Below are 23704 nucleotides of genomic sequence, written 5' to 3'. Positions count from 1 at the left end.
GTCTACACTGAATGCGGGGGATGACGAGTGACCATGCAAACGTAAACGGAGAATGCAGCCCAACAGAATCTCCTGCAGAAATGAAATCTCCCCCTCAAAAACCTAGTTGGCTTCCAGTCAGTTCTTCTCAACTATAATGTACTAGTTCACGGAGTTCCCTGGCAGCACGCAGTGGCAGGTTGCCCTTTAAACACCGCTATGTTTAAACGCAGTCAGCGTGCACGTTTTTTATGCGCAATCCTCTGATAGGAAGGAAGGAAACGTCTCTGGTGGGAGGAGGCGTGTTGGTTTGGTTGGTGGTAGTCGTAGAGAGAGAGAGAGAGAGAGATACTCACTGATAGTGATATGGCTGTAAAAGTTTGTCAGAAGAAGTTTTAAAAACCAAGCCAAACCCGTTACCCGACTGACTGACTTCTAAATTTAATCCAACCCCAAAACCAGGACCTCTTCGCTCAGGACAATGCTTGACAAGTCGATTTACAGGTGAGGTAGTTTTCCTTCCACAGCTGTTGCGTTTGTTTTGTTGTGGCATATTGATCCTGAACTGAACTATAGAGGCTATACTTAGCGGATACAGGATAGCTAGCCAGCCATAGACATTTAATGGTTCTGATATACATTTCGTGTAGCCTATACATGAAATGTATCTATGTGTAATATGACAGCCAATATAGGGCTAGCACTTACGTTTGCCTACTCGGAAGGAAGGAACTACAGTGTGCAGTCACTCTCTCACATCATGTACGTTTATAGTTAATGATTGAAACAAAAAATATGAAGATGTTCTCTCATGCCTTATTTCTTGTCTTTCCCCCCTTAATGTCCTTGTTGTTGTGTAGATAATGCTATGATCGCAGTTCTCCACAGTAGTAGCCTGGTGCTAGTAGCGGTGGATGTCTGACACTAGAGCCGACATGGACGGGTGGTGGGAGGTGGCTGTGCTGCTGCTCCAGCTGTGGATGTCGGGGGTGTTTTGTCTCATCATGCTGCCCGCGATGTTCGGCTGCTCCCTGGGCGTCACCGGCGTGTACATCAAATTCCTGGTCAAAATATTAAAGGTACAACAGACAGTCACACTGTATACTCGTTTCATACTTTGTGTTTGTTAGCTTTATAGGGTGCAAACCTTTTGTTGATGTCATGATAGGAACCTCCAAAAGTCTGAGAGTTACAGACCTGTATGTGCATGTCCATTTCCAACCACCCCAAAGAGTCCATGCAGTCTCCCTGGTCTACCTGCTGTTTTGAGTACCACTGTTTATTTATTTATTTGACAGGGACAAAGCTCATTAATCAACATGTCAGTTTTCACATCAATGTAAATGGGCCAGAGTTAGCCAAAGCTAAATTTCATCTGTAGTCCCTGGGCAGGCTCTTAAAAAATGAATGATAAAAGAAAGACAGAGTGTAGTGTGCCTGCACACAACACCATGCGTTGATGCCATGTGTGCATATGTGCAGGCACCCATCAATGTATGTTAGAGCACAATCAACTGATTGTGAACCAGGGACCACCACTCTGATTAAGAATCAATCTGGGGACCACTGTTGTGTTGGGTGGGGATGTATAGGCTAAGATTAGTTCATTCTTTTGGGGAGGGCGGGTGGTAACGCATTATGCATCCCACTGTTTCTCAACCAATAGTCCACACCACGTACTTGCACCAGACAGTGGCCTTGTGGTTGGAGTGTCCGCCCTGAAACTGGGAGGTCGGGGGTTCGATCCCCGCCCCAGGTCATACCAAAGAGACTGTAAAAATGGGACCCAGTGAGTGCCTCCCTGCTTGGCACTCAGCATCAAAGGGTCGGATTGGGGGGGTCAAATCAACTAATCAAATGATTCCCGAGCGCGGCACGGCTGCAGCTCACCGCTCCTTGGCTGCGGCTCACCGCTCCAAGAGATGGGTCAAATGCGGAGAACAAATTTCACTGCGGTGACGTGTGTGACGAATCGTACGACTTTGACTACTCCATCGTATAATTGTATAAAATCCATGTTATAATTACGTCTGCAGTTGGTCTGTGGGGGAAATGTTTCAAAATACCTTTTGTTAAATGTGTTTAAATACGTTTAAATAAGCTTGAAAACGAGTAATTTGTGTACTACTACTACGCGCAACAAATGATATCAACTCCTTATCGGTCATTAGAAATATGTCAGTGGTCCCGAGCTCCAAAAAGATAAGAGCGAACTCCCCTTTTCTGTGGAATGTCTTCCCCTCCAACTCCCAGTGAATCTGAACGTTGATGCGTCATCATAGGTCACCACCAGGCTGGTTAGTTTCTCAACAACTATTCACTTTTCTATGTTTCTAAATACAGTGGTTTCAACCCGTTTCATTTTAAGGCCCACTATTCATTCAGCTTTTGAGCCACAGACCACCATTTGATGCACGTTTGGCCTCTCAGACACACAACTAAATATTTTGTTTTTGTTCTTCTACAGTTCCGTTTTTCTAACGTTGCTCAAAATAACAATTCTTCTACATTCTCTTAAGTGTATAGACTTCTTGAAGTAATGCAGATGTTTAACAGTAATTTAACTGTAATGTAACTCGGTAATGTAACGCAAGAGTTAACCGAGTTATCAGCTGGTGGTCCCCGGACCACCAGTTGAAAACCTCCAGTTCTAGAGCATAGCCTTCAGCAGTGCAGGTTCTCAGACGTTTTATTTTCAATGAACCCCCATTACTATGAGCGCGTACAAATACAGGTCCATTTGGTTCCATGTGTACGCTCTCAGGCACCCGTTTTCCTCCATGTCATAACCATGTTTATTGAAATGATAGCTGTCATACATTTACACCGATCGCCCCATCAGCTCTCTTATGCTGTGTGATGTGTTGGCATGCTCTGAATGAAGAAATAACACTAATACCATATGTCATATTATTGCGAACACAGTGAGCACTTACTATGAGACCTAGCAGATCATGTCTGTGTGTGTGTCCGTGTGTCCGTCCCCCCTTTGTGCCCATATATGGAGCTGAGTGATTTGTTTGTCATTGATGCAACACACTCCATATTTGGACGTATAGCTGCTTTGGGGACTCCTTATATGGTTATGGCTGAGTCATGGTGAATTGTTATTGCAATTTACGATCTGCGTTCGCTTCCCGCGTTTGCGCGTCTTACTCGTTAAGCATGTTTATTAAAACGGTTTTAGAATAACACAGATTGCTCCAGCACACCTTCCTCTTTCCACTGCTGATCATGTCCAGTGCATGTCTAAAGAATTAAGCAATATCGGCAAGTTAGCTGACATGCGACGGGGTGTTTAAAAAAGTGTTTCTGTTTGACACGCTGCTGCATAGACATGTTACCATGGGAACCAATGTCGCCGACGGCTGTTTGCTTAACGATTTTGACAGCTACGGCGATTGCGTCATAGCAGCCGCCGTATACTTCCGCGTAGCGGAGCTGTCCTGAGAACAGTCGTTGCTTAAAGTCCCTATTGAACCAGTGTCAGAGTGTTTAAAGTCCCTATTGAACCAGTGTCAGAGTGAAAGCGCCAAAGGTTCCAAGAATCCCGAATGGAACCATTTCTAGATCTAGAACCAAATGTTCTTTTGTTGGAAAAGGAAAAGGGGCCTCAGAGTGAAGGCCTATTCATAGTCTGGATTTCCGGTGGTGAGGTGACCACCGCTCCGGTGGTGAGGTGACCACCGCTCTGGTGGTGAGGTGACCACCGCTCCGGTGGTCACTGAAATAACGTTGAGCGGTGGTGAGTAAAAACAGAGAAGGGCTGGAGCGGTGGCGGTGGTTTGCTCTTCACCGCGGCTCGTGACGCCATGTTGTAGTTCGGTGGTCACCTAACCACCGAAAATCCAGACTATGTATGAGCCTTTACCCTTTACACACCCGTAAGGGTCCCTGGACCCCACTTTGAGAACCAATGGCCGAGTTGTCTTGCGTTGCCAGACTGTTGTTGCCTCTCGCAATTTCCAAATGCTTCCGTCATACAACAGAAACAGAGCAACAGAACTTCAGATTTCAGATTTTTATTGAAGGGACATGCCCCTTGAGATGCAGCATCTCATTTACAAGAGGGACCCATAAACAAACAAAATACAGAAAAGCATACTGTACAGTACACAAATACACAAAACGTGCAGTACACAGATACATGCATATATACACAAATGGCTTGCTCACCCTCTGTTCCACCTACACCACCACCAACCACCACATAATACACAGTAGAGATAAGGTCACAGTGCAAATATTTCAGGGTCATAAATGGTTACAGTCAGGTTAGAAGCAAAGACAAGTTGAGTCTAGATGTGAATGTAAGGAAGGTCCTGAAGCTACTATGTGATGAGATATAGAGGGAGGTTGTTCCAATCGAATGGGGCTTTGTAGCAGAAAGACCTCCGCCCAACCACATTGGAGATTCTGGGGATTTTAACTTTAATCTCTGATCATGAGTAAAATTAATATAAAGCAGAAGTTGAGACTCCTCGCCCACTTCCGTTTCGTCTTTACAGTCACGCACATTCATCCTAATGTAAATAAAAAATCATCTAAACATAATATATAGCTTGCTGCTTAGCAGAATTGGCAATGGAAAAAATAAGCTCTAAAGATATTATATTTTTGTGAACGGGAAATGGCAGCTTCCTTACTTCGGGATTTCGGGAGGTGTAGTTTCAGACTCTATAATAATAGCATTTGGAGATTGTGGAATATAGTTGTCTGACTATACGGATACGCAAGACCCCCATAAAATCTGAATCCCCCCCACCGGCCCCCAAAACAAACAAAAAACCAAAAACCTTAAAGATTATCTAGTACACAGCAAGCTAAAATAAATCAACACACCAGCACGCCAGGGACCAGAATACTTCAAACCCAAACAATTAGTCAAAAATAGAATTACAAAACGCGTCTTAGAGATTAAACAACAAATAACAGCCGGAACCAGCAACTGCATTTATTTAATCACATGTGAAAAATGTGGTTTACAATATGTCGGAGAAACGGGTAAAACAATAGGTACAAGGCTGGGACAACACAGATGCAATATTAACAATGCTAAAAAGACAACCACAAGATTTGTGCAACATTTCATGGCCCACGGCATTGAAGCCCTAAAATGCGCTTCCCTTTTTTACCTCCTTTATGATGTTCTGTTCTTTAACTATATATAGAAGTGTCTATTTGTACGTCTCTAAATGTTTTGATGAATTGAACATGGTGGACCCTCTTGTAAACAAGTGTAATGCTTAATTGGGTCGTCCATCCACTCACAGTTAACAGTCTTTGTATTGAGTTTGTGCTGGAAATGTACTGTAATTCTGCGAACTGTTAATACATACTGGCCTAGTAGCATGCCATGTACTGTAAAAACAGAATCCTGGCAAGTGAGAGTGATTTCAGCACACTGTCCTGTCCGTGCTCTTACAACATGGTAAAGGTCAGAGGTTATCTGAACATAAGTTGTTGTCTTTGACAGTGGGCCACGCTCCGGATCCAGAGAGGCACGGCCCGCCCCCTCCCCCGCCCCAACGGTGAGCAAATCATGATTTAAGTTGTTTTTGGCGGCACATTTTGATTTTAGTTTTAGTCCATATACTTGAATAGCTTTCATTTAGTTTTTTGTCACATTTTAGTCACCTGGAATGTTTTAGTGTTTTAGTCTAGTTTTAGTCGACTAAATCTACAGTTGATTTGACTGATCATGACTGAAATGTATTTTGGCGGGCCTTGATGCCGTCGTAATGACTGATTTTACACTTGCTGAAATTAGCCGATCTACAAGCTACAAGCAAGTGAAAAAAGGTAGTTGACGAACATTTTTGTCTTAGTTTTAGTGGACGAAAACAACACTGTGTGTGTGTGTGTGTGTGTGTGTGTGTGCACAAACAGATGTCATTGACAATGAATGGACAATTTTTTGAGTGCTTGTGTAAAAACGCAAACATTGCGTAACACAAACATTGAAGACAAAAGTGAGGATGCAACTTGTGATTGGCCGGTATGAGATGCCATATGATGACGGGTGTGATGTTTTTTCTTATCTTTGATTAATAAAATGGTGCAGTTATATAGCGCCTTTATCCAAGGCGCTTTACATATATTGTGCATTACATTCACACATTCACACACCGATGGCGGCGGAAACCATGCCTGCACATCAGGAGCAATTAGGGGTTCAGTGTCTTGCTCAAGGACACTTCAACCCCAACTCTGGGGGAGCCCACAGGGTTCGAACTGGCAACCTTACGGTTACCATCCAGTCACTCTACCCCTGAGCCACCGCCGCCCCTATAACAACACGTTTAGCTGAATATAACTTAAGACTATATACAGTATGCAGTATGTGTTAAATTCAATGCTCAATTTAACACCTCCTCCTCCACCACCTTTTACATTGTAATCTGAAGCCCTGTACTGACTGATATGTTCCTCTCTGTCGGGTGGGAAACCTCATCATACGTCCAAAACGGTTACACTTTTCACTTCAGGATTCAAGTTTTAAAACGGTGAAAGTACTGCAGCAGATCCACATGTTTTCAAGTTAAAAAAACAACAGCAAAAGTAGCTCAAAATGTTCAAAAAGCTCAAAATGCATAGTTGCTTCTTTCGCACAACCGCAACACAGCTGGAGATGAGAGGTTTCCTCCCCGACAGCAACGATATTAAAGACATTAGATCCTTTAAGGGAAATAAATACGACTATATGGATATTTGGTTACAGAAAGAGGCCAGACCACATTCTTGCTTTTCCTGCACGGCAGAACATTGTGTCCCGTCGTACGAAGGAGTTTGAATCAGCTGTTAAAGAACTGACTCCACTCATGTGACTGTGTGTGTGTGTGTGTGTGTGTGTGTGTGTGCGCACGTGCGTGCGCAGCCAGATGGACACACACACACACACAGTCACACACACAACTGTCTCAGGGTGATGCAACAACAGATTACATAACTTAAGGCAAGCAGCAACTTGTGCTGCTTCTGCTGTGTGAAATATTCTGCTTGCTGCTGTGAGCAGTGGTGCAGCAACGCTACTTAGTTATACAAGTAGCATAGATACTCCTTTAACCAGTAGTTAGGCCTACTATTATAACTACAATGCCCAGTAGTTAGTCCTACTATTTTTAACTACAATGTCCAGTAGTTATAGGCCTACTATTTTCAAATAATTAGTTGAGTTATTTGTCTTTGTCGAATATTTGCGTACGTTGGACCAAAGTCAAACCTAAACTCTCTAAAGCAGTGGTTTTTTTCAACCAGTGGTCCTTGAGGGGACCACCAGTGGTCCTTGAGGGGGTCCCAGGTGGTCCCCCAGCTAATCATGAGGTCATATCTTCCCTTCTTCTCTGGAGTCCTGCCTCAAAGCAGACCAGAGCAGACACCTCAGTAGGCTAGGATCTACTGTATTTTCATTTGTGTACGTTTTTGTTTTTTGTGTGTATTATTTTAAATTATTTCCTTTGAATGGGGGGGTGGGGAGGGTTTGTGTGTATATATATGTGTATGTGATGTGAATGTTTGTACAGTCGGCTATGTCTTGTCTTTAAACCTGAAAATGTATAAATCAAATTGTAAAAAGAAAAAAAAGGACAGGGAAGTCTGACGTGGCATTGTGAAATCCATGATCTCGACCGTGGTCCAGAAAATTATGATTGACTACTACTTACTGCTAATACTACTATACTATTGTGTGTGTGTGTGTGTGTGTGTGTGTGTGTGTGTGTGTGTGTCCTCAGCACGTCATGGGCATGTCTCATGTTAGGCTGACACCACTCAATAACATGCAATACAGATTTCAAAGAAATAACAACATAATGTACCTGGTAAATACACAGACGTATCTGGTCAGTTTCTGTCTGTGTAACACACCCAATCCTCAGCACGTCATAATAGAATTAACAGTGTGACCAAGAGCATGTTTTTATAAAGAGTTTACAGTTTAGTATGTCAAAATAATGAATTGAAAACATGTACAAAACATCGCCACTTCCATGTTGGTACATTTAGCATGTTTAGAACAACTAATATTCATCACAGTAAACATACAGACTCTTGTTTAAAATATAGTGTGCTGAGGAACACATCTTACCATGGGGCATGTCTCATGTTAGACTGACACCACTCTAAACGTGGACGCCAGTGTTATTCAATGGGTGCCGCCCACTAACCAATAAGAAATGTCCTTACTGATGGAGCAAGTGGAACCCACTAAACTCTGTTCCTTTTGCTGTCCAGGAATCATCGCCAGGGAGGGCGGCTCCATGGAGCAGGAGGTGGTGGCCATCCGGCGCTCTCGGACCCGGACCATCGAGGGGAGGCAGTTCGCCGTCAGCGACGCCTTCTACTTCTACAAGAAGGGCCTGGAGAGCATCGTGGACGACCAGGTGACCCAGCGCTTCTCCTCCGAGGAGCTGGCCTCCTGGAACCTGCTGACGCGCACCAACCAGAACTTCTACTACGTCAGCCTGCGCCTCACCGTCATCTGGGGCCTCGGGGTGTTCGTGCGCTACGGCCTCCTCGCCCCTTTCAGGTCAGTCAGTAACAGCTTCTATCCCACAGCGGTATAGTTGCACTCAATGCTGCTAAAAAATGATCTGTTGCTGCGACACATTTTAGTATCTTAAGTGCAATAAGGGTTTGTTGTGCGATAACAGCTAAAATTACATGTTTGTGCATTAGTGCTGCTGGGGTTGTGCAATAACAAGAAGTCATGTGTGTTTTGTTTTAGCTTGTGTGTTGTTTTGTGATATGACGCACTGATTGGTTGGCACTTTTAATTTCGTTGTACACGTTGCAATGACAAATAAAGATCTATCTATCTATCTATCTATCTATCTGGTCTGGCGTCTTGTCGAGCAAAACGGGGATAATTGTTTTGTCATATACGTAACTGTCTTCCAAATGCTACATAGCAGTGGTTCTGAAATAGTGGGGACCAGGGACCCCCACAAAGGGATCCTTGTATTGAGGTGGTTCCAGTTGGGGTTCTGCTGCAAAATTAGTTGATATAGCCTCAACATCAGTTTAAATATTATATAATATAGCCTCAACATCAGTTTAAAGACTATGGGCTCCATTTTCGTCACCGCTTCTTTGCCTTTTTTTACTATTTTTCTTTTACTATAGTTAAATTGGCATAGTTTGTAGACTGGCCATTTTAACTGTTCGTCAGTTCTGTTGAATCCGTTCATGAAAATAGTTTGTATGTTGTATTTGAAAATGTATATATTTTTTTAAATTTCCAACAAGCTAGCTGGGGTTTCGCCTAATTTGATTTAACAGTAATATTTATTTACGTGACTGCGAGAACAGAGGAAGGAAGTGAGGGGGAGGCGGGTGGACTCCGGCACACTTTCAGGCCTTTGTTGCAAACTGTGTTTTCTGTCTGTCTGTGTCTGTCTGTCTGTCTGTGAGCCAACAGTCTGTCTCTCCAGAGACTAGTAGTCAGTCTGACAATGAAACTCTTCACCCCCTCACCCCCCCCTCACCCCAGGGGCATGCTGGATTGGACAATGACCATTAATGGCTACTGGCCAGCAGCGTGTTTTGCAAGAGGAATAGTACAACAGTATGTACAACTAAAGATGTTTATCAACCCCTTGCATGTGTTCTAGGATCACCCTGGCAATCATTGGCTTGGTTTGGCTGGTGTTTGGAACGGCGCTGGTTGGATTCCTGCCCAATAGCAGGTAGGTAGATTATTGTCACAACTGATCTGTCTAATACTTCCAAATGAGGGGGGGCTTTTGATACGTTTTCCTTTAAACCGGTGGTGATGATGATGTAGACTTCTTGTATTAAAATTAACAATAATGTAACTCTTGAGAACATAAAATGCAAATTGCATAAAATGCTTATTTGGTTTCATTTTGTTAAGATCTAACAAGGGTCGGTTTGGTTACCAACTCTCCATCATTTTGCTGGAGACCACCTGGAACCCCCTCAGGGACCACTGGTTGAAAACCTCAGCTTTAAACTGCTGCTGTGTTTAAGTTAAGCAATATTACACGAGAGGGTGTTGTTTAACGTGATTATTGCCACGACAGTGATGTGGTCAGGAACGAGACGTAGTCGAGTTCCACAAGCATCACTGAAGCCACCGAGTTTGCTAGCGCACTGGGAAAACAAAGCGGCTGAATTCTTTGTTTTGATTAGGTGGTGAACGGTGCTGGTTTGATCCACGGCTAGAAACCGTTTTAACCAATCAGATTGCTTCCTCGAAACGACCTGTTGTAGAATTTAAGTTTGATGATATTATAATTATTTTCTGATAATGGTCCATATTATTATTATTACTTCTATGTATACATGTATGTAACCATCAAAAGCCAGTTATATCCCGTTATTGATGCATATCTTCATTACGTCACACTCTAAATCAATACCACTCACTGTTTTACAGACAGGCTGAGATTTTAAAGTTCGTAGCGGTCGACAGTAGGGTTGGGATTCGGAACCGGGTCCATTTCAGACCCGGTTCCGACATTGTGGATCCGGAGCCGGTTCCATCGTTTTCGTATTAACGGTTCCCCAAACGGTTCTCATCAGTCGTCATTTAGCTCCGCTGTGTCTGTGCATGCATGCAAGCAGAGCCTGTGGTGACGTCACCCCACCTACATGAGAGAGTGGGGTCGGGGAGGATACGCCCACTGTTCTGTGCATTCAGCGACCGCTCACCGCCGCGGAGCGAGTGGAGTGGGACAGTATGTCGAAGAGATCTCCATAGTGTGGTTAACAGAGAGGGAAATGACTGAGGCTGAGCACGCAACGTGCAATAAATGCTATATGCTATAGTTCGCTGCAAAGGTTGTTGCAACTTGTAGGCTACCAGTTGCACCACGTCCACGAGTTCTCAAAATCAATATGTCTACACGAGTCCACAACTCACGAGAATAATCTACAGTAGGCTGCAGGCACATCGCGTTTGAGAGCCATGCGGAAAGCCGTGCCTGCACTCCCCGCAGCTCCACCACAGCCGGCGGGGGACGAGGATGATGCAAGGCTCGTTCACTTTCCCCAGGCTAGTAACGTAATAGAAAATAAAAACTACTAAACTTCTACAGAGCTTTTCATTAGGCGTGTTGTAGCCTACAACTGTTGTTAATGGTGTTAATTTAGACCGCCAATGACTCGACGTCCTTCTGTCTGATATTATATGAATCACGTTAAATATCACTATCAATGCTTTTGATTTGTCTCTAAATTAATCGCGTGACTGTTGAGCCCAGCGTTTAGGTGCATATACCTCCATAGATTGATTACTTTATAAAGAGTTTGCAGAAAAAAGCACAGGAACGTAGCCTACAGTTCAATTTTTATAATCCAAGAAAGCACTATTTTTTTCCATTAGGGTAAGGGCCCAGGGGTCCTTCATATTAAATGAATCTGAACATTAAAGACAACATTTGTCACCACAACAATATCATTATTGCAATGTGTATGTACTGTATATTTACTATACAGTACAAATTGCAATATACAGTACAAATTGCAACAATGATATTGTTGTGGTGGCTAGCTGGTGGTGGTGAAATTAAAATAATAGTGCCACCTCATAATTGTAAAGAGCATTTTCAATAATTGAATTAATGAATTTGTGTTTATTATGTAGCCTACTTGGTTAGGTTAGTTATAATATAAGCATAATCTATGTCAGAAAAAAAGGGGAAAAAATAATATTGGGATCCGTTAAGGGAACCGTTAGGAACCGGAACCGTTAAGAGGGATCCGGGAAGGATTCGGAACCGTTAAAATCCTAACGAATCCCAACCCTAGTCGACAGTACTTGCGCGCTCTGCTTGTGTGCAAAGCGCAAGTAGGCACTCGACAGAGTGCAGTTATAGTTTTTTTCTTTCTGTGTGTCGTAGTGCAAAGAGCTGGTTGAGTGAGCTGGTCCATATTATAATGTTCTGTGTGTTCTGTTCTTAGTGCAAAGAGCTGGTTGAGTGAGCTGGTCCATATTATAATTATGTTCTGTGTGTCTCTGTAGTGCAAAGAGCTGGTTGAGTGAGCTGGTCCATATTATAATTATTTTCTGTGTGTCTCTGTAGTGCAAAGAGCTGGTTGAGTGAGCTGGTCCATATTATAATTATGTTCTGTGTGTCTCTGTAGTGCAAAGAGCTGGTTGAGTGAGCTGGTCCATATTATAATTATTTTCTGTGTGTCTCTGTAGTGCAAAGAGCTGGTTGAGTGAGCTGGTCCATATTATAATTATTTTCTGTGTGTCTCTGTAGTGCAAAGAGCTGGCTGAGTGAGCTGGTCCATATTATAATTATTTTCTGTGTGTCTCTGTAGTGCAAAGAGCTGGCTGAGTGAGCTGGTCCATGTTATAATGTTCTGTGTTTTTCTGTTCGTAGTGCAAAGAGCTGGCTGAGTGAGCTGGTCCATATTATAATGTTCTGTGTGTTCTGTTCGTAGTGCAAAGAGCTGGCTGAGTGAGCTGGTCCATATTATAATAATGTTCTGTGTTTTTCTGTTCGTAGTGCAAAGAGCTGGCTGAGTGAGCTGGTCCATATTATAATGTTCTGTGTTTTTCTGTTCTTAGTGCAAAGAGCTGGTTGAGTGAGCGGGTCCATATTATAATGTTCTGTGTTTTTCTGTTCTTAGTGCAAAGAGCTGGCTGAGTGAGCTGGTCCATATTATAATGTTCTGTGTGTTCTGTTCTTAGTGCAAAGAGCTGGCTGAGTGAGCTGGTCCATATTATAATGTTCTGTGTGTCTCTGTAGTGCAAAGAGCTGGCTGAGTGAGCTGGTCCATATTATAATAATGTTCTGTGTTTTTCTGTTCGTAGTGCAAAGAGCTGGTTGAGTGAGCGGGTCCATATTATAATGTTCTGTGTTTTTCTGTTCTTAGTGCAAAGAGCTGGCTGAGTGAGCGGGTCCATATTATAATGTTCTGTGTTTTTCTGTTCGTAGTGCAAAGAGCTGGTTGAGTGAGCTGGTCCATGTGACGTGCTGGAGGATCTGTGCCAGAGGTCTCTCTGCCACCGTCCGTTACCACAACAAGTCAGTAGGGGGCAGTGTTTTCATCAGTGTTGCTGTGTGCTGCTAGATTTGCCTAAAAAAATCAAGTTGTAGTGAGTGAGAAAGATTTGCTAAACCGCATCATGCACATGTTGCTTCTTACTGTTGTAAACCATGCACATGTTGCTTCTTACTGTTGTAAACCATGCACATGTTGCTTCTTACTGTTGTAAACCATGCACATGTTGCTTCTTACTGTCGTAAACCATGCACATGTTGCTTCTTATTTGTAGGGAGAACCGTCCGAAGAAAGGAGGGATATGTGTAGCGAACCACACCTCACCTATTGACGTCGTCATCTTGTCTAGCGATCGATGTTATGCAATGGTGGGTATGATGGAAAACACATCACTGAGATTTGATGGGTAGTGTGAGGGATATGTCTTGGTTAACCCATTTAGTCCTGTGGCCGATTCTTTAAAAAAATCAGTTTTAAATAACCGTTTTCTGAAAAACGTATGTTATATTATATCTGCCCTTCTTCTCTGGAGTCCTGCCTCAAAGCAGACCAGAGGTAGAAAACTGTCGTTCCCTGATGTCATCGCTAGGGACACATGCAGTACATCAGTAAGCAGGAACTGGGGGTGGCAATGAAGGACCGGGAAGTCTGGCGTGGCGTTGTGAAATCCACGAAAAATGACGATGATGATGATGAGTGTTGTTCAGAACCCTAAATGTTCTCCCCAGGTGGGCCAGGTCCACGGGGGTCTGATGGGGGTCCTCCAGAGGTCCATGGTCAAGTCCTGTCCCCACGTGTGGTTCGAGAGGTCCGAGATGAAGGACCGCCTGGCCGTGCTCAACCGGTGAGACTACAGTAGCAGTACAGTAACACACATTTACTGAGGTTTATTACACGGCTTGGTTGAATGCTCGATTCTGATTGGTCATTCGCCAAATTCAGTGGGGTCTTGATAATGACCGCTCCGCTCTATTACGGACCCGATTGGCTAATCAACGCCAGCTTTGATCAAAGCCTGCCTCAGAGCACTCGGCTCGTATTAATCCACACTTTTATTTCCCCTTAGCTGCTGCTCTGTGGCTTTGTAGGGCAGTATAAACATCAGTGCTTTGTCTCTGCCAAGGCCGGGGACAAGAGGGAGATGATGTGTCTGTGTGTGTCTGTATGTGTCTGTTTGTGCCTGTGTCTGTGACTCTGTGTCTGTATGTCTATGTGCCTGTGTCTGTATTTGCATGTGTCTTGTGTGTCATTAAAATGTTTCCGTCTCATTCACAGACTGACAAATCATGTTGCGGCGAAGAACAAACTGCCCATCCTGATCTTCCCTGAAGGTAATCTGAAATTAACTCGCCTCTCACTTCTCTTCCACCTAATAGGCCAGAGTCAAGCTAAGCTAAAAAGTAATAGTGATGCACCGAATATTCGGCCGCAGAAAATGGCTAAAAAAGCATTTTCGGCTTATTCGGTTTCGTCCCAGAATAGGCAGAAAATATATCACCGAATAGTGTATGCAATCAATGCATTTAAAAGAGCTGAATAAATGTTTTATGGACCCATAATAGTGATGACCTTGTGAGCCTGTAGATCGGCTATTTTCAGCATGCAACCAAGTGTAAAATGACTTATACTGGATCTCTTGTCCACTATAGTCCCTTCCTAACATTTTAGTCTAGTTTTTATTTGTCGACAAAATTGTCAGTATATTTAGTCTTAGTCCTAGTCATCATAGCTTAGTTTTCATTTAGTTTCCATTTAGTTTTCGTCAGTGGAAACTGGAAACAGGTAGTCGATGAACATTTTTCGTCATAGTTTTAGTCGACGAAATCAACACTGATTATTTTGATGGATGTTGCTTAAAATAAGTGTTTGATGATGCCTACATTGTATAATCTCTCTCTCTCTCTCTCTCACACACACACACACACACACACACACACACACACACACACACACACACACACACACACACACACACACACACACACACACACACACACACACACACACACACACACACAGGGACGTGCATCAACAACACATCCGTCATGATGTTTAAGAAGGGGTGTTTTGAAATCGAAGGAACAATATATCCAGTTGCTATCAAGGTATGATCGTCTTAATTACTTTATGATACATTTGTGTCATTATTGTGATAATGTTGTTCTGGTTTCAATATGAATACATTGGATATAGGTGTTACTATGTTTTAAAGCTGCAAAGATAAAAAAAAACATGCAGTAATCCTGGTCACTAAACTGCCTCCCCCTGGCCAGCCGGGGTGCCTGATGGAGGGGAAAGGAACTGGTTGGAATAACGTGTTCCTTCCACACGCTGTTGGGTGAAAAGAAGCAGCTTGGAATCCTCATGCATTGAAGGAAGCATGAGGTCATATTTTTATGAGGGGGGCAAGATATTTCACTTTGGAATGTCATGCAATACCTCTTGTCAACCAGTAGGTGGTCCTCCCTGACCACAATATGTAGATACCAGAGTAGGCAGACGGTCTCCAACCAAACATATTGGTAGTTTTATTGTAACTGTCCAAAAATATGTGACAAGGAAAATAAAACCTTTTCAGAGGTGTGTTAGCTTTTCTTTGACTAACACAAATGTGCTTTCTCTCTCTCTCCCCCCCCCCCCCCCCCCCCCCAGTATGATGCCCGTTTTGGAGATGCCTTCTGGAACAGTGCCAAATACAACATGGTCAGCTATCTGCTCCGGATGATGACCAGCTGGGCTATCGTGGTCAACGTGTGGTACCTCCCACCAATGAGGAGACAGGTTAGTAGTCCCACCAATGAGGAGACAGGTTAGTAGTCAGTGTGGTACCTCCCACCAATGAGGAGACAGGTTAGTAGTCCCACCAATGAGGAGACAGGTTAGTAGTCAGTGTGGTACCTCCCACCAATGAGGAGACAGGTTAGTAGTCAGTGTGGTACCTCCCACCAATGAGGAGACAGGTTAGTAGTCAGTGTGGTACCTCCCACCAATGAGGAGACAGGTTAGTAGTCAGTGTGGTACCTCCCACCAATGAGGAGACAGGTTAGTAGTCAGTGTGGTACCTCCCACCAATGAGGAGACAGGTTAGTAGTCAGTGTGGTACCTCCCACCAATGAGGAGACAGGTTAGTAGTCAGTGTGGTACCTCCCACCAATGAGGAGACAGGTTAGTAGTCCCACCAATGAGGAGACAGGTTAGTAGTCAGTGTGGTACCTCCCACCAATGAGGAGACAGGTTAGTAGTCAGTGTGGTACCTCCCACCAATGAGGAGACAGGTTAGTAGTCAGTGTGGTACCTCCCACCAATGAGGAGACAGGTTAGTAGTCAGTGTGGTACCTCCCACCAATGAGGAGACAGGTTAGTAGTCAGTGTGGTACCTCCCACCAATGAGGAGACAGGTTAGTAGTCAGTGTGGTACCTCCCACCAATGAGGAGACAGGTTAGTGGTCAGTGTGGTACCTCCCACCAATGAGGAGACAGGTTAGTAGTCAGTGTGGTACCTCCCTCCAATGAGGAGACAGGTTAGTAGTCAGTGTGGTACCTCCCACCAATGAGGTGACAGGTTAGTGGTCAGTGTGGTACCTCCCACCAATGAGGAGACAGGTTAGTAGTCAGTGTGGTACCTCCCTCCAATGAGGAGACAGGTTAGTGGTCAGTGTGGTACCTCCCACCAATGAGGAGACAGGTTAGTAGTCAGTGTGGTACCTCCCTCCAATGAGGAGACCGGTACTGAGTCAATGGCCCTTTCTGAAACCAGTCCCTTGACTTGAAGTGCTCTTGGGAGGTTCCCTCCCCCCTTTCTGAAACCAGCTCCTCGACACTCGCCCTACACACTTGCCCTCGATATGCGCGTTCACGCGAGGCTGCGCCATATTAAGTGTCGTCCGAAACCAAGCAGCCTTGAGTGGAAGTGGCATATGAAGCCCTCAAGAGCGAGTCTGTGCCGATCTAGACTCCATTGCCTTGTGCAGCCCTGCTCTCTGTCCGCATGGAAACCGTGACCTACAAATGTAAGTACCACCACAAATAAATGATAAATAAACTGCTCCTAAACAATCTTCATCTGATGCAGAATAGACAACGCTCCAACTGATGTTCACAAGGGCTCTTTATTTACCCCACCGTGAAAAACTATAAATGAAATCACACAAACAAAAAAACTTTTAACAATGATTTATGAACACCATGGATGTATATGACATGTCATTTTTGACAGTCACGCTGTATTTCCTTTTTCCATATTAATGAAATCCACATGTCACACAAACATACACGATGCAACGCAATATAACTACAAACTAAATAACAGGTAACGCAATTGCATGATGGTAACCATGCCAACGAATGGTGTCTGTTTCCTGTTTCTGCAGGGCGAGTGTATTTCCAAACAGTTTTTTATACCCAGCACCCTAATCAAGGGAACTTGATTCAGCTGAAGGGGCACTTCCTGACGAGGGAACCTCCCGAGAGCACTTCAAGTCAAGGGACTGGTTTCAGGAAGGGCCCTTGTCAGGAAGTGCCCCTCCAGCTGAATCAAGTTCAAGTTGAAACATGCTACCTTTGAGTAATTATTTCTTATTGTTGTGTCCATAGGATGGAGAGGATGCAGTAATTCTGTCTCATTGTGTTCATAGGATGGAGAGGATGCAGTAATTCTGTCTCATTGTGTCCATAGGATGGAGAGGATGCAGTAATTCTGTCTCATTGTGTTCATAGGATGGAGAGGATGCAGTAATTCTGTCTCATTGTGTTCATAGGATGGAGAGGATGCAGTAATTCTGTCTCATTGTGTCCATAGGATGGGGAGGATGCAGTCATTCTGTCTCATTGTGTCCATAGGATGGAGAGGATGCAGTAATTCTGTCTCATTGTGTTCATAGGATGGAGAGGATGCAGTAATTCTGTCTCATTGTGTCCATAGGATGGAGAGGATGCAGTAATTCTGTCTCATTGTGTTCATAGGATGGAGAGGATGCAGTAATTCTGTCTCATTGTGTCCATAGGATGGAGAGGATGCAGTAATTCTGTCTCATTGTGTCCTATAGGATGGAGAGGATGCAGTAATTCTGTCTCATTGTGTCCTTAGGATGGAGAGGATGCAGTAATTCTGTCTCATTGTGTCCATAGGATGGAGAGGATGCAGTAATTCTGTCTCATTGTGTCCATAGGATGGAGAGGATGCAGTAATCCTGTCTCATTGTGTTCATAGGATGGAGAGGATGCAGTAATTCTGTCTCATTGTGTTCATAGGATGGAGAGGATGCAGTAATTCTGTCTCATTGTGTCCATAGGATGGAGAGGATGCAGTAATTCTGTCTCATTGTGTCCATAGGATGGAGAGGATGCAGTAATCCTGTCTCATTGTGTTCATAGGATGGAGAGGATGCAGTAATTCTGTCTCATTGTGTTCATAGGATGGAGAGGATGCAGCCCATTTTGCCAACAGAGTGAAGTCTGTCATCGCTCGACGGGGTGGACTGCTGGACCTGGCTTGGTAATGAACCATTAAATAGTACAATATAATATTTGATATAATCTTTCACTGGTATATTTTAATAACAATACTCCAATAACCAGACAACGTACCTAAACACTATTAAATACTATGTTTATGTGCGAGTGTATGCCTCGACACTCGCACAAAATGATGCAGGAACCGGAAACATATGTATTTTTTGAGTGTTGCTGCAGCGCTTCCCACACTCTTTTGACTTGAGAGCTACTTTCTAATCTAAATGACAACAAGATCTATCCACCCCGGAAATATTATCCCATTGCTGAGAATAGCAGCACTGGCATTACATAATATGAGACAAATGTATACTTGTATACTAGCCTAGATACAACTTTGTAAATGCTACTGATTGAAACGAATGAGTGCATTACTGCATTGTGTTTGAGCTGACAGTACCTTTTTTTTTAATGTCAATCAATCTAACTTTTAATTTAATTCAAGCTAAAATAGTTTTCTATAATGATATATTTATTATATATATTATAGGGGCATGTCATGTGGTCTACCTTGAAAGCCTTTGTGATCTACTGTTGGATCGCGATCTACCTTTTGGCCACCCCTGCCTCTCCTATATAATCAGCTATTAGTGTAGATTTCCGTCCTACACAAACCTCCCATTGACAATGACATTGTATGTCATACTGTGTCTGAGCAAATAGGCATAGTGTCTATTCTTAGTCATGATGTTGTACGATGATAAGAACACCCCTCAGCCTTCACTTCACACGGGTGTGAAGTGAAGATATTCTTTAGCGCTCGGATCTACACGTATAAAGTATCAAACCGGGCATTACAACGCCATCACAGCGTGCCAAAATAAATTTTAATCAACTAAATCAACATTTCAGATGACTAAAATATGACAAAAACTAAAATGGAATTGTACACAAAAGACTAAGGATGAAAAGAGTGTTTGAAGTGATCAAACTAGCAGTAGAATACAAGTTTAGAAGCATCTTCCAGAAACGTGAATGGTCTCAGAAATGTCATGATTTCTTCAGCTGCTCGGTCTACTCTAAAGCCCAAACCACACCAAAGGGCCGCGTTGCGAGGAGTTGCATGGCGACCCGTTGGTGTGGTTCTGGGCCATTAGAATTGATCCAGTTGAATCACGTGGGTCGACGTCGTCCAACAGGACACACGTATCACAGCACTGGAACGAACGCTAAAAGTGGTTTGGGCTTAAAACATCACCTTTCCAGTCTTATTTTAGCTTCATTCCATGTGGTTGGTTCTGTGCAGCGGTGGCCGAACGGTTTGCGGAGCGGTCTTGATATCGGAAGCTCGCTAGTTCGTATCCCCGGACCGGCACGTTAAAATTACCACCGCTGAAGTGCCCTTGAGCAAGGGCATTGAACCTCTACCATGAAATGTTCTATGAGCAGGGCCTGGCTGTAAACAAGTTCTTGAGCTTAGTCCAGTTACCCTGGGTAAACATAGTACCTTTCCTTTCCTTAGTCCAGTTACCCTGGGTAAACATAGTACCTTTCCTTTCCTTAGTCCAGTTACCCTGGGTAAACATGGTACCTTTCCTTTCCTTAGTCCAGTTACCCTGGGTAAACATAGTACCTTTCCTTTCCTTAGTCCAGTTACCCTGGGTAAACATAGTACCTTTCCTTTCCTTAGTCCAGTTACCCTGGGTAAACATAGTACCTTTCCTTTCCTTAGTCCAGTTACCCTGGGTAAACATAGTACCTTTCCTTTCCTTAGTCCAGTTACCCTGGGTAAACATAGTACCTTTCCTTTCCTTAGTCCAGTTACCCTGGGTAAACATAGTACCTTTCCTTTCCTTAGTCCAGTTACCCTGGGTAAACATAGTACCTTTCCTTTCCTTAGTCCAGTTACCCTGGGTAAACATAGTACCTTTCCTTTCCTTAGTCCAGTTACCCTGGGTAAACATAGTACCTTTTCTTTCCTTTGCAGGGACGGAGGGCTGAAGAGAGAGAAGGTGAAGGAGTCGATGAAACAGGAGCAGCAGAAACTCTACAGCAACATGGTGGGAGCTCCCAGGCACAACGGCACCCTATGACAGCAGTCCTTACCCAGGCACAACGGTACCCTATGACACCAGTCCTTTATCCAGGCACAACGGTACCCTATGACACCAGTCCTTTATCCAGGCACAACGGTACCCTATGACACCAGTCCTTTATCCAGGCACAACGGTACCCTATGACACCAGTCCTTATCCAGCCCACCACAAACCTTATCAAGCCGGGTTCTTATCGAGCGAGTGTAGGCATACTTTAGGAATACCTGGTGGATCCGAGGTTGTCGGATCAGACCTGGGGCGATCGGAGTGTTCTGGGGTCCAGGGGACGAGCGTGTTTTGGGGCCAGGGGGGGGGGGGGGGGGGGCGAGTGTTCTTGTACTCCTTCGTCATGCTACTGGAAACATGTACATTTTCTAGAGCAAAAGGTGAATGCTGTGCCCACCAACGTTCTCTCGTTGGTGAAGGACAATTTATTCGGTTACAAAAATCAAAAGGTAAAAAAATGCGTGCTGGTCCAACAACTTTATGAAAAGTCTGACTGATTGTTGTGCAGGTCTTTTCTCTCTGATGTCATACATTTTCTATTTATTTATTTGTTTGAACTGGTATTCAAGGTGTTCTAGTCTAGACTATGACTAAAAACAACAGCAGTCATGGTGTGATCAATGTCTAGAGCCCACAGGCAGAGCCCTACGTTCCATAGGTTACGTTCAGTTTGTAGGCAGAGCTCTACGTTCCATATGTCACGTTCAGTTTGTAGGCAGAGCCCTACGTTCCATATGTCACGTTCAGTTTGTAGGCAGAGCCCTACGTCTCATAGGTTACGTTCAGCCCTCAGGCAGAGCCCTACGTCTCATATGTCACGTTCAGTTTGTAGGCAGAGCCCTACGTTCCATAGGTTACCTTCAGTTTGTAGGCAGAGCCCTACGTCTCATAGGTTACGTTCAGCCCTCAGGCAGAGCCCTACGTCTCATATGTCACGTTCAGTTTGTAGGCAGAGCCCTACGTTCCATAGGTTACCTTCAGTTTGTAGGCAGAGCCCTACGTCTCATAGGTTACGTTCAGTTTGTAGGCAGAGCCCTACGTCTCATAGTCACGTTCAGTTTGTAGGCAGAGCCCTACGTTCCATAGGTTACCTTCAGTTTGTAGGCAGAGCCCTACGTCTCATAGTCACGTTCAGTTTGTAGGCAGAGCCCTACGTCTCATAGGTCACGTTCAGTTTGTAGGCAGAGCCCTACGTCTCATAGGTCACGTTCAGTTTGTGCCTTTCTTTTTTCCCCCTTTTTCTGAAATGTTATTTGTCATTCCAGTGTTCTTCTGTTGGCGTAGGGACCTATTTTGAACACTGGGAGGCAGTGTTTGATAACATTCTAACAAGACCATAGTAGTATTGTAGCAGTATTATTATTAATAATAGTAATAGAAAGTAATAATAATTATAATTAATAAATAATAATAATAACGATACACTCACATCCACCAAATCCATTAAACAAATATATGTGTTATGAACAGTGTCAATGTACAGCCGTACAATGTATGAAATGTGTTTGACTGACAATGATGATGTTTGACTGACTATATCATACGTACGTGCTTAATGTATGTGCTTAATAACACAGATATTTGCTATTTTATAATTATCGTATATCGGTGATATGACACCAATTAAAGTTTATAAATATGCAATAATTGTGATCCAAATTTATATATTGAACTGCTTTTTATACGTATGAATCTGTAATTGTAGTGAAAATGTCGTGACCGCTACAATCTTGACCTCACTGTATATAGTCGTTTTAACCCATTCTGACCTGAGATCAGATTCATACGAGGTTTCCACTGGACAACACACTGGTCTGATTAACCCATTCTGACCTGAGATCAGATTCATACGAGGTTTCCACGGGACACACACTGGTCTGATTAACCCATTCTGACCTGAGATCAGATTCTAAAAAATGTCAGTCGTTCTTCGATTTTTCTAAAATAGCAGACCTACAAGCTCGTAGCGCGCCACTCGGTGGCGCGCTACGAGCTTGTAGATCTGCTATTTTTCAATAGCTAAAGCATAACATGATGCTGACACCAAAATGGGTTCCCGTTCAGAATGGGTTAATATATCTTCAAACTCGGATAATAATTATGCATCACATGGTCTTATTTATACTGCACAATATACAGTATTAATGCTTAAATACAGCAGTTGGTTTTCAACCCTTTTCATATCAAGGTCCATTATTCTTTCGTCATTTGAGCCACGGAACCACCGTTTGATGACATTTAGCCTCTCGGAACCAAATCTAAAGAATATATTTACTTTTGTCGTTGGATAAGATTTTGTCCAACAGTTCCATGCTGTATTGATGTTGGTACCATTTAGGAGAGATAACAGGCCAACAGTTCTTCCACATTCTCTAATTGTGTAGACTTCTTGTAAATTAACGAATTGAGTAATGCAGATGTTTAAACAATAATGTAACTCTTGACAGTGGTCCATTTGGTTTAATGTTACACTCAATTCAATTCAATTCAATTCAAAGGGCTTTATTGGCATGAGAAAACATACGTTTACATTGCCAAAGCAGAAAGAACAATACAACAATACAGCAATACAATCAAAACAAAAATTATGTACTTTGAAGGTCAGAATCTTCAATAGATCAACTTCTGTGTACCACTGTGTACACTCAAGAGTTAAAGAGCTATCGGGGTCCATTTGGTTACCAACTCTCCATCATTTAGCTATAGAGGGACCCCCTGGAACACCCTCTCTCAAGGACCACTGGTGGGTGGGTGGGTGGTCCCCAGACCTCTGGTTGAAAACCACTGCTGTATCACTTTGATTAACAGACCAACTTAACTGTGCCCGCAACACACAGGGCATATCTATTCCATAATATGCCACCATTATATTAATGCTGTATTATGCCTTTTACATTATTGTATGTAGGATGTAGGATGAATCTGTTACTGTTACGTTTTGATTATAATAACTGATGGAATTGTCGTGACATTATATTATTAACCCATTTCGACCTGAGAACAGTTTTATGAAAAAAAAAACGTATTTCTGTCAGTGGTTCTCTAAGTTTTTCATGTCAAGGACCCCCAGAATTATACGTATTTGGCCGCAGACCCCCATCTCAAAATATGTTGTTCCATGGACCCCCCCCCCCCCCCCACCTCCCCCCACCCCAGAAGCAAAGATTTGAGTTAAAACATGTTCGCTGTGAAAG

At 43.4% G+C, this 23704-nt stretch overlaps 1 protein-coding gene across 3 annotated transcripts; it reads left to right on the top strand.

Moving 5' to 3' along the window:
* Nucleotides 1-276: 276 nt before the first annotated feature.
* On the top strand, nt 277-21646 carry LOC308317101 (glycerol-3-phosphate acyltransferase 3-like). Of its 3 annotated transcripts, XM_080765898.1 has the most exons (14): nt 313-483; nt 840-1058; nt 5456-5510; nt 8212-8506; nt 9591-9665; nt 12891-12980; nt 13232-13325; nt 13686-13801; nt 14233-14288; nt 14977-15062; nt 15610-15738; nt 18372-18451; nt 20396-20542; nt 20581-20704. In XM_080765898.1, exons 2-13 carry the CDS (start codon nt 894-896, stop codon nt 20499-20501), a joined length of 1347 nt encoding a protein of 448 aa, XP_080622024.1. In that variant the 5' UTR covers nt 313-483; nt 840-893; the 3' UTR covers nt 20502-20542; nt 20581-20704. The 3 variants fall into 3 exon arrangements, with proteins under 3 accessions (XP_080622025.1, XP_080622024.1, XP_080622023.1); XM_080765897.1 differs by having other exon boundaries at nt 20396-21646; XM_080765899.1 differs by lacking the exons at nt 18372-18451; nt 20396-20542; nt 20581-20704 and adding an exon at nt 16356-16406 and having other exon boundaries at nt 277-483.
* Nucleotides 21647-23704: the final 2058 nt, after the last annotated feature.

The sequence above is a fragment of the Protomyctophum bolini genome, assembly GCF_963924005.1.
Source record: "Protomyctophum bolini genome assembly, chromosome: 6".
NCBI classification, from domain to species: domain Eukaryota; kingdom Metazoa; phylum Chordata; class Actinopteri; order Myctophiformes; family Myctophidae; genus Protomyctophum; species Protomyctophum bolini.
The sequence above is the reverse complement of the archived record's forward strand: the minus strand, read 5'-3'. Positions and strand labels throughout refer to the sequence as shown.